The sequence below is a fragment of the Vidua chalybeata genome, assembly GCF_026979565.1.
Source record: "Vidua chalybeata isolate OUT-0048 chromosome W unlocalized genomic scaffold, bVidCha1 merged haplotype SUPER_W_unloc_5, whole genome shotgun sequence".
Taxonomy (NCBI): Eukaryota; Metazoa; Chordata; class Aves; order Passeriformes; family Viduidae; genus Vidua; species Vidua chalybeata.
In genome coordinates, this window is record NW_026530340.1 from 689,880 (window position 1) to 703,255 (window position 13,376).

The window sequence follows — 13,376 nt, forward strand, 5'->3', positions numbered from 1 at the left end:
GCTGAGGTCCATCCCTAACACAGGCTCCTCATGCACCCTTGGAGGAGAGAACTGGAGGCCAATATGGTACAAAAACCTCTCAAGAGATTCAAAATGGCACAAAAACCTCTCAGTATGGAAAGGAAAATCCAAGGTACCTTAAAAATCTTGAGTATCTGTCCTGGTTCAGGGCAAGTCTGGGGAAAGAATTCCCCTCCCCCCCACAAAAGGGTTCCTTTAGGAAAGCAGAGTCAATTGGCCCCTCCCCCCAGCCGGTTCGGGAGAAAATACCTCTGGAGGAAAAAAGTGGAAAAAACCTGTTTATTACACAAGAGAACTTAGACAATATTAAACAATAGGACTTCTTGCCACTCCAAGAGAGACAAATTCAGAGCAAATCCCCCGGGCTGCAGCTCAGCTCACTCAGTCTCTGACCAGTCCTTCCAGCGCTGGCAATGCCGCGGCCCAGGCCCGGCCCGCTGGGCCACAGATGTGAGCTGCTGATGCTCTTCTGGTGTTCAGTCCAGAGCAGGTCCAGAGAAAGGGAAAAAAACCACAGTCCAGGGAACTTCTCTGCCTCAGCTAGCTAAAACTAACTAGAAAAAAGCAAAGGAGAGCTCTGTCTCGCTGTCCGTCCGTCCGCAGATAACACCGTCCCGGAGCAGGAATGTGGAGGAGGGAGTGAGTTTTTGAAAACAAACCCTGAGCTTCTTCCCTCCTCCTTTCACTCTTGGAACAAGACTTCAACATAAACAGGGCAGACGATTGGGGATAAAGGCATCATACAGCCACCCTAGGACATTCCACCCCTTATCCCCATATCGTCAGCTTACTACTAGAACTAATATATATATTCAAACCCTATAAATAGATACATTATACATCTAATATACAACTATACACAGACAATGGCAGCAGTATTCAGCAAACAGTGATATTTATATATAGTTCTCACCCAACAATCAGATCTCCCTGAGGTACACATCGTGTTCTTCCATCTCTCTGCATTATCCACCATGTACAACCTGGTCCCTGAGCAAAGACAATCCCACGAATGGGTTTGTCTGTACTTGAGGCAGAATTGATCCACACTGTTTTTCCTAACAAACCTCTAACATGCACTACTGGGACTTTGTCTCCATCTACTATATTCAAAAGCTGAGACTGGGCAGGGCCCCATCGACTGGTAGAGCCTCGGGTGTTAACTAACCAGGTGGCTTTTGCCAGATTCTGTTCCCAGTTCTTGAGAGATCCCCCACCCAATGCTTTCAGTGTGGTTTTCAACAATCCATTGTACCTCTCTACTTTTCCTGCAGCTGGTGCATGGTAGGGAATATGGTACACCCACTCAATACCATGTTCCCTAGCCCAAGTGTTGATAAGGCTGTTCTTGAAATGAGTTCCATTGTCGGACTCAATCCTCTCAGGGGTACCATGCCTCCAAAGAATTTGCTTTTCAAGGCCTAGGATGGTGTTACGGGCCGTAGCATGAGGCACAGGATAGGTTTCCAACCATCCCGTGGTGGCTTCTACCATTGTGAGCACATAACGCTTGCCGTGGCGTGTCTGGGGCAGTGTGATGTAGTCAATCTGCCAGGCCTCCCCATACTTGTACTTGGACCACCGCCCACCATACCACAGGGGCTTTACCCGCTTGGCCTGTTTGATGGTAGCACATGTCTCACAGTCGTGGATTACCTGAGATATACTGTCCATGGTTAGATCCACCCCTCGATCTCGTGCCCACTTAAAAGTGGCATCTCTACCCTGATGGCCTGAGGCATCATGGGCCCATCGTGCCAAGAACAATTCCCCTTTGTGTTGCCAATCCAAGTCTATCTTTGATACCCCTATCTTTGCAGCCCGATCTACTTGCTGGTTGTTTTGGTGTTCCTCATTGGCTCTGCTCTTGGGGACATGGGCATCTACATGACGAACTTTCACCGGTAGCTTCTCTACCCTGGTGGCAATGTTTTTCCACTCATCAGCAGCCCAAATTGGTTTTCCTCTACGCTGCCAGTTAGCTTTCTTCCACCTCTCCAGCCACCCCCACAGAGCATTGGCTACCATCCATGAATCAGTGTAGAGGTAGAGTTTTGGCCACTTCTCCCTTTCAGCAATGTCCAGGGCCAGTTGAACCGCTTTGAGTTCAGCAAATTGACTCGATCCACCTTCCCCTTCAGTAGCTTCCGCAACTCGTCGTGTGGGACTCCATACGGCTGCTTTCCACTTCCGTTTCATTCCTACAATGCGGCAAGAGCCATCAGTGAAAAGAGCATAGTGTGTTTCTTCTGCTGGCAGTTGGTTATATGGTGGCGCTTCTTCAGCATGTGCCACTTCCTCCTCTTCATCTGCAAGACTAAAGTTTTCACCTTCAGGCCAGTTTGTAATTATCTCCAAAATCCCAGGGCGATTCAATTTTCCAATCCGGGCGCGCTGCGTAATAAGGGCAATCCACTTGCTCCATGTGGCACTGGTGGCATGGTGGGTGGAGGGAATCTTTGCTTTGAACATCCACCCCAGCACCGGTAGTCGGGGTGCCAGGAGGAGTTGCGCTTCTGTACCGATCACCTCCGAGGCGGCCTGAACTCCTTCATAGGCTGCTAAAATTTCCTTCTCTGTTGGAGTATAGTTGGCTTCAGACCCCCTATAGCTTCGACTCCAAAATCCCAGTGGTCGGCCGCGAGTCTCACCAGGCACTTTCTGCCAAAGGCTCCAGGACAAACCATGGTTCCCGGCTGCAGAGTAAAGCACATTCTTCACATCTGGTCCTGTCCTGACTGGGCCAAGGGCTACTGCATGGGCAATCTCCTGCTTGATCTGGGTGAAGGCTTGTTGCTGCTCAGGGCCCCAGTGGAAATCATTCTTCTTGCGAGTGACCAGGTAGAGAGGGCTCACGATCTGGCTATACTCAGGAATGTGCATTCTCCAAAAACCTATGGCACCTAAGAAAGCTTGTGTTTCCTTCTTGCTGGTTGGTGGAGACATCGCTGTGATCTTGTTAATGATATCTGTAGGAATCTGACGCCGTCCATCTTGCCACTTCACTCCCAGGAACTGGATCTCTCGAGCAGGTCCTTTGACCTTGCTCTTCTTGATGGCAAAACCAGCTTTCAGGAGAATCTGGATGATTTTCTCCCCTTTCTCAAATACCTCTGCTGCTGTTTTCCCCCACACAATGATGTCATCAATGTACTGCAGGTGTTCTGGAGCCTCACCCTTTTCCAGTGCAGCCTGGATCAGTCCATGGCAGATGGTGGGGCTGTGCTTCCACCCCTGGGGCAGTCGGTTCCAGGTGTACTGCACGCCCCTCCAGGTGAAAGCAAACTGAGGCCTGCATTCTGCTGCCAGAGGAATGGAGAAAAACGCATTGGCAATATCAATAGTGGCATACCACTTTGCTGCCTTGGACTCCAGCTCGTACTGGAGTTCCAGCATGTCCGGCACAGCAGCGCTCAGCGGTGGAGTCACCTCATTTAGGGCACGGTAGTCCACTGTCAATCTCCATTCTCCTTCGGATTTACGCACAGGCCAGATGGGGCTGTTGAAAGGTGAATGGGTTCTGCTAACCACCCCTTGGCTCTCCAGCTCACGGATCATTTTGTGGATGGGGATCACGGCATCTCGATTCGTTCGGTACTGCCGGCGATGCACTGTTGAGGTCGCAATTGGCACTCGTTGCTCTTCTACCTTCAAAAGTCCTACTGCAGATGGGTTTTCCGATAGTCCAGGTAAGCTGTTCAATTGCTTGATGCCCCCTGTCTCTACAGCTGCTATTCCAAATGCCCACCTGAGTCCCTTTGGGTCTTTGAAATACCCACTTCGGAGGAAGTCTATGCCTAAAATACATGGGGCCTCTGGGCCAGTTACAATAGACTGTTTCTTCCACTCATTTCCAGTCAGGCTGATCTCAGCTTCCACTGAAGTAAAGTCCCGTGATCCCCCTGTCACACCAGCAATAGAAACAGGTTCTGTCCCCACATAGTTTGATGGGATTAATGTGCACTGCGCACCAGTGTCGACCAAAGCTTTATATTCTTGTGGTTCTGATGTGCCAGGCCAACGAATCCACACCGTCCAGAAAATACGGTTTTCCCTAGCCTCTACCTGGCTAGAGGCAGGGCCCCTCTAAGCCTGGTTATCCTTCTTTCCTGGGGCATATGTCTTGGAGGTTCCTTCAAGGGGATCGAAAATATCGTCATCATCATCATATATGGCAGTTTGGTTATGGGTCACTGGAGCTGCTTCCCTTTTGGTGAAAATTCCTCTCGGAGTCTTGCTTCCCTTCAATTCACGCACCCGCTGTGCCAGATCAGCAGTAGGTTTCGCATCCCATTTCCTCATATTTTCTCCACAATCGCGCAGGAAGAACCACAGCTCAGCTCGTGAGGTGTACCTCCTCTCCCTATCTGAGGGACGTCTGCGTTGGGTACCAGGACCTCTGATCTGTACTGCAGAAATTTTAAGAAGGTCCTCTTTAATCTCCTCTATCTTGTTCTCTATATTTTTTCCTAGTTTCTGCACTTGTGCTTCTACTGCTGCAATTCTCAGGTGTGTTGGGCCATGTACAGCATCTGCATATGCTCGGAGCTTCTTTGTCATATCAAGCACAGTCTCCCCACCGTCATCTTGCTTCATTATTGCTACAGCAGAAGCATATTCATCTGGCCCAAGTCTTACAAGTTTTCGCCACATCACAGATGTACATGGTACCAAGTCTGGATTTACAGTATCTAGATCATCCGAGAAGACAATCTCTACCACTGCCATTTCCCTCAAGCGTTGAATTCCTTGCTCTATAGTCTTCCACTGGGTTTGCTGCATATAAAGATCATCTGCACACAAGTATCTTTGTGCTACACTGTCCAGAACCCGTGCCCAGAGGCTGCGAGGATTAGCCCCCCTCATCATTCCTTGATCAATGGCAGGATCATGTGACAGGGATCCCAAATGTCTCGCTTCGCTACCATCCAGAATTGTAGCCTCCCCTGCAGCATCCCAAAGACGGACCAACCAACTAATTATAGACTCATCAGGTCGTCGAGTGTAATCCTTCCTTAGGCCACGAAGGTCCTTCAGGGAATAGGACTCAGTAGTGGCTTCTGATCCTGCATCAGTTGCCTTAACTTCGGCTTTTGTGTCAGTAATTAGCTTTGAGGGTCCTTCTCCTGGATCATCATCATCAGTCCCTGGCCGGTCAGTTTTGCTTCTCTTCTTTCCCGCAGCAACTGCCAGTGGTTTAGGTTCACTGTCTGGTTTAGCTACAGCCTGAGTAACTGGGGGGTTGGCTGCGGACTGAGTGACTGGGATTGCTGCTGGTTTATCTCCCTGCCCCCCTGCTTCTGTCTGCTGGCCTACAGTATCTAGCAGTGTGCGATAAGCATAAGCCAGAGCCCAGCTTATTGCAATGATCCTTTTCTCCTTAGAGTCATCATGGCACTTCTCTTTCAGGTATTTCCCTACCTCATCTGGGTTCTGAATTTGTTCACTTGGAAAATCCCACTCTACAGGGTCAGAAAATTCCTTCAGGGTCTGGCCTATTTTCTCCCATTCTCCACACCACTTAGGATTTTCCACATCTGGATGAGGGGTTTCATCAGTCCCTCTGGATTTTTCAGCCTTCACTCTAGAGAAACTGCAGGCTGTATAAAGGAAGTTTCCCAGGGAGTTTCCCAGAATAAATACCAGAAAGAGGGTCTCTTTAACATTCAGGGGAGACTGAACATTCCCAAAAAATGACATAACAGATTCAAAAGAGAAGAAGGAAAGGAGGGGTTGGAAAACCTCATCCTCTGCTCCTCCTCTAACAAACCAGGTGCAATTACTAATAAACTCCCAGAACATCCTACTGGAACTAGGATGCAGGGTAGGGTGAAAAAACCATAAAGCATACATATTTCGAACAGAATCCAGTATCTTTACAAGCGCCTTATAAATCACTATTGCCAAGGCCAGCACAATAGCTATTTTAATCTGTGCTCTTCTACTGTAAAAACCACGTGTAAGGGACAATCCTAGTGACCAGAAAAGTACTAAAACCTCAAAAAGGCCTAGTGACCAGAACCACATGAAGGCCTCCACCCCAAGAGACATTATGGATGTAAGCAACATGGCTACTGGGTGCTTTAGCCCACTACAAAACAAACACAACCAGCATGCAATCAGTAGAGGAATAAAGGTTTTTTCCACTTTCTCGAGCCCCACGTTGGGCGCCAAAATAATGTATTTGTCCTGGTTCAGGGCAAGTCTGGGGAAAGAATTCCCCTCCCCCCCACAAAAGGGTTCCTTTAGGAAAGCAGAGTCAATTGGCCCCTCCCCCAGCCGGTTCGGGAGAAAATACCTCTGGAGGAAAAAAGTGGAAAAAACCTGTTTATTACACAAGAGAACTTAGACAATATTAAACAATAGGACTTCTTGCCACTCCAAGAGAGACAAATTCAGAGCAAATCCCCCGGGCTGCAGCTCAGCTCACTCAGTCTCTGACCAGTCCTTCCAGCGCTGGCAATGCCGCGGCCCAGGCCCGGCCCGCTGGGCCACAGATGTGAGCTGCTGATGCTCTTCTGGTGTTCAGTCCAGAGCAGGTCCAGAGAAAGGGAAAAAAACCACAGTCCAGGGAACTTCTCTGCCTCAGCTAGCTAAAACTAACTAGAAAAAAGCAAAGGAGAGCTCTGTCTCGCTGTCCGTCCGTCCGCAGATAACACCGTCCCGGAGCAGGAATGTGGAGGAGGGAGTGAGTTTTTGAAAACAAACCCTGAGCTTCTTCCCTCCTCCTTTCACTCTTGGAACAAGACTTCAACATAAACAGGGCAGACGATTGGGGATAAAGGCATCATACAGCCACCCTAGGACAGTATCTCAAAGCATTATTGAGCCCCACTGAGAGTCAATACAAAGCTCTCAAGGGACTCGTTAAAGCAGATAATTTGGGCCAGGATTGCACAAACCTCTCACAGAGTCTGTATCCAAAGGGAAACACCAAGTACCTTAAAAGAACTGAAGTACCTTGAAGCATTAATGAGCCCCACTGAGTGTTGTTCCTGACAAAGCCTCTCCAGGGACTAATTACAGCAGATAATTGGAGGCCATGATTGCAGAAAGCTCTCAGAGACTGCAAGGCAAAAGCCAAAGCCAAAGTCCTTTGAAAAACCTGCAGTGCCTGGGAGCATTGTGGAGCCCCCAGGGCCATTCCTGAGCAAGGCTCCCCAGGGACTCCTTCCAGCAGATCCTTGAGGCCACTGGGATGTGGGCTAGGGGGGGATGCTGAGGGCAGGACAAGGGGCTGACAGAGCCCAGCCTGGCTGGGGCTGTGCCAGGAGGCCCCAGGGCCTCAGGACAAGGTGTCTCCTGACAGCCCTTGGTGGCACAGACCCTGCTGTGCCCCAGGCCACCAAGACTTGGCTTCTCTTTGTCCCCACCTGTCATCAGTGCCTCCAGTTCTCTGCTCTGCCTGGGGCCTGGGGACACTTTCTCACTCGTGTCCCTCAGTGGGACCCATTAAAAGTCAAAGAAACTTTGGAGTTCGATTCTGACTTGGAGTTCTGGAGAGGTTTCTGCAGCTGCCTCTCAGGGCCTGATGTTCAAGGCCTGAGCACAAAGCCCCAGAGGCTCATTCAAGTCCTTGTGCTGTGTCTGTGCTGCTGAGCTGGGCCGGGCTCCTGGCACTGAGGGTGATGCTGGTAACCAAGAAGAGCTTCAAAAGCACATTTCTCTGGATGAGCAGCTCTTCTCCCAGCCCAGCAGGGCTGGGACACTGCCTGCAGCCAGCGCGGGCACAGCCCAGAGGCACAGAGAGCTTCAATCAGTCAGGGCTGGGAAGGTGCTGAGAAGTGCCTGGGGCAGAATCACTGCCAGCCCTTGGCACAGGAACCTCTGGCTGCAGGACAATGCAGCTGCAGCTCCTGCAGTGATCTCCTCAAGCTGGAACATGCCAATGCCCACAGACCCTGTGAGTACATTCTCTGATGGTCTCTTGTGCAGAGCAGCCAGGGGTGCCCAGGGCTGTCCTGCAGAGCAGGGTCCTGCAGCCCAGGGCGCTGTGCTGGGCCAGGGACTCTGCTGCCTGCCAGGGACAGCTCTCAGCCGGCCCGGGGAGCTGCTGCCAGCGCTGGCCAGAAGCTGTGGGGGGAAGGAGCCACCCTGAGCAGGGCAGGTGCTGCTGCTGCGAGCTGCTGGCTGGGGCAGGGCTGCTCCCAGCTCCAGACCAGCCTGGGCACAGCTCCGGAGGACACTTCCCAATGAAGGTAAGCCTGGGATTCCTGTAAAGCTCAGGAGCTTTCCTGAGAGTGTTTTCAATTTCCTGCTTGGAGAAGGATGGGAACGTTGGTGTGGTGACAAAAAGATTTCTGCTTTTGATACATTTTTATATATTCATAGCTCTATAAATTACTATTATATAGTTATAAAGCTATAATCCTTACTTTAGGCTATTAAACTCTTAATTAACTCTATTAAACTACTATTATATACTTCGATCAATACAATCCTTAATTAACTCTATTACATTTCCTATCCTTTCTCTTAGATTTTAGAACAATAACCTGTCTAAATACATTCCTGAAATACTGTATAGTCTTATTATCAGGAAGAGGACCTACACAAAGAACATTTGGGTTGTTGACCAGAATATGAGCAGTCATAACAAAAAGTGTGGCAAAGTAGCCCTTGGACCTACTTCAATGGGTTGAGCCAGGAGTATGTCACTGGGACAACTGAATCTCCTATTGGATGTTCCTGTTAAATATTCTCATTAATCAACCTTTATAAATTGTTGAAATCAGGAGCCGATTGAGGCTCATTTCCACTGGGACACCTGGAAGCTTCCAATAAAGCTCTGGTTTTTACTTTACTGTTCTAACTCTGTTGCAAGGTTTTTTTTTTTTTCTCTTTTGATCATAGACAGCAGGGGGATGAGAGAAGCAGAACAGGAATTGTAATCCCAGAATGACAGAACATTCTGAGTTGAAAGGGACACACAGGATCCTCAAAGGAATGTTTGAACATTTACAGAGACTCCAGAACTGTGACTTTGGGTGGTCAGTCTCCCTGCTGGCAGCCTCCCAAAGGGCCTTCAGCCACTGCTCAGCCCTGGACAGCAGCAGCACCACCTTGGCAGGGCCCAGCAGGGCTCTCCTGAGCTGCCCTTGCCCAGCTGCACACAGACCCTGCCCCAGCCAGGGCCCTGCACACAGGCAGGTTTCTGTAGGGCTGAGCCGAGGGCACACGGGGTGGGATGGGCTCTGTGAGCGCTGGCAGGGACAAGGCACCTCTCAGGAGGGAATGTCCAGGCCCAGGGAGATGCTCGGGGAAGGAGAGGGGGCTGAACAGAGCAGTGCTGGGGGAAAAAGCCCACCCAGCCCCTCACCTGCCCTCAGCCACAGGGAATCCTTTGCCTCTCCCATCTCGCAGTGCCAAACTCTGAGTGCAGCAGGAATGCTGGGGATTTCTGACCTCAGAGAGCCAGCAATGATGTGTGGGTAGGAAAACAATTCCTAAAACCAACTCCTGCCATCTATTTCCCTTAGAAGTGTGACCACAGATGGTACCAAGCCTTTCTGCAGTAGGAGTGACTCCCCTGACAAATCCTGAATATCCAGCCTTGTCCTTCTGCCACATGGCCACAAACCCAGGGCAGCAGGGCAGGGATGGCTCCTTGAGAGCCCCCACGCACAGCCCTGGCTGCTCCTGGCACACTCAGCCAGCACAGCTGGAGCTCAGGCAGGGACCTGGGTGAAGGATTGCCCAGAGCAGGAACAAGGGTGGGTGAGTCCCAGCAGGACAGGCTACAGGGAATGGCCCAGGTTTGGCTCCAAGCAGCCTGTCCTGACTTGTCACTGTCCTTTCTCCATGAACAGGTGCCCATGTGCAGCCACAGCCAATGTCCAACAGCAGCTCCATCAGCCACTTCCTCCTGCTGGCACTGGCAGAGACGCGGCAGCTGCAGCTCCTGCACTTCTGCCTCTTGCTGGGCATCTCCCTGGCTGCCCTCCTGGGCAACGGCCTCATCATCAGCGCCGTAGCCTGCGGCCACCACCTGCACACGCCCATGTTCTTCTTCCTGCTCAACCTGGCCCTCAGCCACCTGGGCTCCATCTGCACCACTGTCCCCAAAGCCATGCACAATTCCCTCTGGGGTACCAGCACCATCTCCTACACAGGATGTGCTGTTCAAGTTTTTATGCTTATCTTCTTCCTTGGATCAGAGTTTTCCCTCCTGACCATCATGTGCTACGACCGCTACGTGTCCATCTGCAAACCCCTGCACTACGGGACCCTCCTGGGCAGCAGAGCTTGTGCCCACATGGCAGCAGCTGCCTGGGCCAGTGCCTTTCTCAATGCTCTCATGCACACGGCCAATACATTTTCCCTGCCCCTGTGCCAGGGCAATGCCCTGGGCCAGTTCTTCTGTGATATCCCACAGATCCTCAAGCTCTCCTGCTCCAAATCCTGTCTCAGGAAATTTGGGCTCATTGCAGTTAGTGGATGTTTATCATTTAGTTGTTTTGTGTTCATTGTTTTCTGCTATGTGCAGATCTTCAGGGCCATGCTGAGGATCCCCTCTGAGCAGGGACGGCACAAAGCCTTTTCCACCTGCCTCCCTCACCTGGCTGTGGTCTCCCTGTTTGTCAGCACTGCATTGTTCAGCTACCTGAAGCCCCCTTCCATGTCCTCCCCATCCCTGGATCTGACCCTGTCAGTTCTGTACTCGGTGGTGCCTCCATCCCTGAACCCCCTCATCTACAGCCTGAGGAACCAGGAGCTCAAGGCTGCAGTGAGGAGACTGATGACTGGATGCTTTCAGGAACATTAAACTGCTGGCCAATTTCGGCAAATCACTTGTAATAAAAGTCGTCTTTTATACATCTTGTTGGTTTCATTTTGGAGGTTCTTTTCCTTTGTTTTAGTTTTTCCATGTTGTCCAAAAAGAACTATCATTTTTAGTACCATTTCTCATTTTGTTTCTCTCCACATTCCCTATGGCCACAGACTGTGTCAATGAGGGGCTGCACTCTCCGTGTCTTTAAAGGAACTCAAGGATCTCCCAGCAGAATTTTCTGCAGAGATGCCCTTTTGTTGCCTTCTCTGGAGCTGCAGCAGCAATGTCTGTGTGCAGAGCTGGGGGCAGATCAGTGCTGGCACAGCAGCTGTGCCCAGCAGCAGCAGCAGCACTTGGTGTTGCCAGTGCTGCTCCCGTGGCCCTGCCCCGCTGCCCTGGTGGCCCTGGTGTTGCTGCAGGGCCTGAGTGCTCTCGGGGCTGGGCACAGTACTGGAGGTGGCAGTGCCGGGGCTGCAGCAGGGACAGGCCATGGGCACTGCTGGGGCAGCGCTGACGCCTCAGGCCAGGGCCTGGGGGCTCCAGGCTCCTTGCCCAGGCTCTCTCAAGAACACGGCCAGGCCAATGCTCAGCACAGAAAACCCCCTTGAGCAGCCCCAGGCTGGCCGTGGGCAGGCTGGGGGCAAACAGCACGGCTGGTGCTCTGCCAGGGCCCTGGGGGAGACGGGAAGGAGCAGCAGAGCAGGGGCTGATCCATCCCCAGTGCGCTGCACAGCCCAGGGCAGCGTCCCAGAGCGTCCTCATGGAGCTGCCAACAACATCCCCCCTCTGCAGCCCTGGCCTCTCCCCCAGCTCACACAGGTGCCGCATCCTTGCAGGCACAAACACGGCAGCGCTGGCTCAGGAGCCCCTGTTTGCATTGCACACAGCAGGCGGGAGCACCCCCGTGCTGCTGCTGTGGGGACATGAACCTGAGGGAGCACAAATGCCATCAGCCCCTGGGGCCAGGAAGGGCTGGGGGACGCCAGGGAAACCACTCAGCTTTGTCCTGGCCTCTGCACTCAGCCAGAAAGTTTGTTCCCATCAGCTGGGACTTTCCTGTCCCACTGCAGACGCTGTTGCTCAGAGCCAGGGCTGCCTGGCAGCCACCCCCAAAATGCCCTGAGCATTTCTTGGCTTCACCTTTGCTTTCCTTACTCTTCCTGCTGCAGATTTCTTCCTCTTGCCCACCCCTGTTCCCTCCCCTGCACACAGCTCATCCCTTTGTGTCACCTTTGTGTCGCCTTACCTCCCCTGAGCCTCCTCTTCTCCAGGATCAACAACCCCAGCTCCCTCAGCCGTTCCTCACAGGACTTGTGCTCCAGACCCCTCACCAGCCTTGTTGCCCTTCTCTAGACACGCTTCAGCCCCTCCATGTCCTTCCTAAATTGGGGGGCCCAGAGCTGGACACAGCACTCGAGGTGCTGCCCAAGCAGTGCCCAGCACAGGGGAAGAATCACTGCCCTGCTCCTGCTGGCCACACCATTCCTGATCCAGGCCAGGAGCCATTGGCCTTCTTGGCCACCTGGGCACACGGCTGGCTCATGTCCAGCCTGCTGTCCATCAGTCCCTGCAGGTCCCTTTCTGCCTGGCTGCTGTCCACCCCCTCTGTCTCCAGCCTGGAGCGCTGCAGGGGTTGTTGTGGCCAAAGTGCAGGACCCGGCACTTGGACTTGTTAAACCTCACCTTGTTGGATTTGGGCCCTGGATCCAGCCTGTCCAGGGCCCTGTGCAGAGCCCTCCTACCCTCCAGCAGATCCACATTCAACCCAGCTTGGTGTCATCTGCAAATTTGGTGATGGTGGGCTCGATCCCCTCAGCCAGATCATCAGTGAAGACGTGAAACAGGACTGGGCCCAGCACAGATCCCTGGGGGACAGCAGCAGGGACTGGACACCAGCTGCATGCAGCACCATCCCCACCACTCTCTGGGCCCAGCCTCCAGCCAGCTCTTCCATCTCCCAGCCAGGAGGGAACCTGCCCAAGCCGTGGGCTGCAGCTTTTCCAGGGAATGCTGTCAGAGACAGTGTCAAAGGCTTTGATGAAGTGCAGATGGACACATCCACAGCCTTTCCCACATCCACAGCTGGGTCACCTGGTTATAAAAGGAGATCAGGTTGCTCAGGCAGGACCTGCCCCTCTCAAATCCACGCTGGCTGGCTCTGACCCCTCGGCCATCCTGTGGGTGCCCTGTGATGGCTCTCAAGGTGATCTGTTCCAGAACCTTGCCGGGCACCGAGGTCAGGCTGACAGGCCTGGAGTTCCCCAGATCCTCCTTCCAGCCCTTCTTGGGGATGGGCTCACACTGGCACCTCCAGTGCTCTGGCACCTCCCTGCTGAGCCAGGACTGATGGGAAATGATGGAGAGCAGCTTGGGGAGCTCATCCTCCAGCTCCCTCATCCCCCTAGGATGGATCCCATCCCATCCCATCCACCTGTGAGCATCTGAGTGGCTCAGCAGGTCACCAGCTGCTTCCTCCTGGATTACAGGGGGCTGTTCTGCTCCCTGTGCCCATCTGCCAGCTCAGGAGAACTCTTGTCCTGCGGACAACCTGTCCTAATATTCAAAATTGAGACAAACAAGGTGT

The 13,376-nt window shown here is 52.4% G+C and overlaps 2 protein-coding genes and 2 pseudogenes across 6 annotated transcripts; 2 read left to right on the top strand and 2 right to left on the bottom strand.

Annotated features, from left to right (window-relative positions):
* The window catches only part of LOC128782905 (zinc finger protein 850-like), a 211,394-nt pseudogene that overhangs the window by 162,317 nt on the left and 35,701 nt on the right, over positions 1-13,376 (bottom strand).
* The window catches only part of LOC128782907 (zinc finger protein 345-like), a 258,868-nt pseudogene that overhangs the window by 47,079 nt on the left and 198,413 nt on the right, over positions 1-13,376 (top strand).
* On the bottom strand, positions 287-2,916 carry LOC128782908 (uncharacterized). Of its 3 annotated transcripts, none has more exons than XM_053933422.1 (2): positions 1,277-2,916; positions 287-575 (listed from the first exon to the last, which is right to left on the bottom strand). In XM_053933422.1, the coding sequence occupies exons 1-2, from the start codon at positions 2,902-2,904 to the stop codon at positions 572-574; spliced, it is 1,632 nt and encodes a 543-aa protein (XP_053789397.1). In that variant the 5' UTR covers positions 2,905-2,916; the 3' UTR covers positions 287-571. The 3 variants fall into 3 exon arrangements, with proteins under 3 accessions (XP_053789397.1, XP_053789395.1, XP_053789396.1); XM_053933420.1 differs by having other exon boundaries at positions 935-2,916; XM_053933421.1 differs by lacking the exon at positions 287-575 and adding an exon at positions 934-1,011.
* Positions 9,062-11,225, top strand: LOC128782937 (olfactory receptor 14J1-like). 3 transcript variants are annotated; one of them, XM_053933503.1, is made up of 2 exons: positions 9,062-9,167; positions 9,831-11,225. In XM_053933503.1, the coding sequence occupies exon 2, from the start codon at positions 9,854-9,856 to the stop codon at positions 10,784-10,786; it is 933 nt and encodes a 310-aa protein (XP_053789478.1). In that variant the 5' UTR covers positions 9,062-9,167; positions 9,831-9,853; the 3' UTR covers positions 10,787-11,225. The 3 variants fall into 3 exon arrangements, with proteins under 3 accessions (XP_053789478.1, XP_053789477.1, XP_053789479.1); XM_053933502.1 differs by lacking the exon at positions 9,062-9,167 and adding an exon at positions 9,356-9,448; XM_053933504.1 differs by lacking the exon at positions 9,062-9,167 and adding an exon at positions 9,557-9,734.

What these genes read in the sequence shown, in the direction of transcription:
- LOC128782908 (XM_053933420.1), bottom strand. Translation starts at nt 2,904, where the DNA reads ATGCACATTCCTGAGTATAGCCAGATCGTGAGCCCTCTCTACCTGGTC.
- LOC128782937 (XM_053933502.1), top strand. Translation starts at nt 9,409, where the DNA reads ATGCTGGGGATTTCTGACCTCAGAGAGCCAGCAATGATGT. An exon ending in CAGAGAGCCAGCAATGATGT is followed by an intron (nt 9,449 to 9,830) that starts GTGGGTAGGAAA and finishes CTCCATGAACAG; the next exon opens with GTGCCCATGTGCAGCCACAG.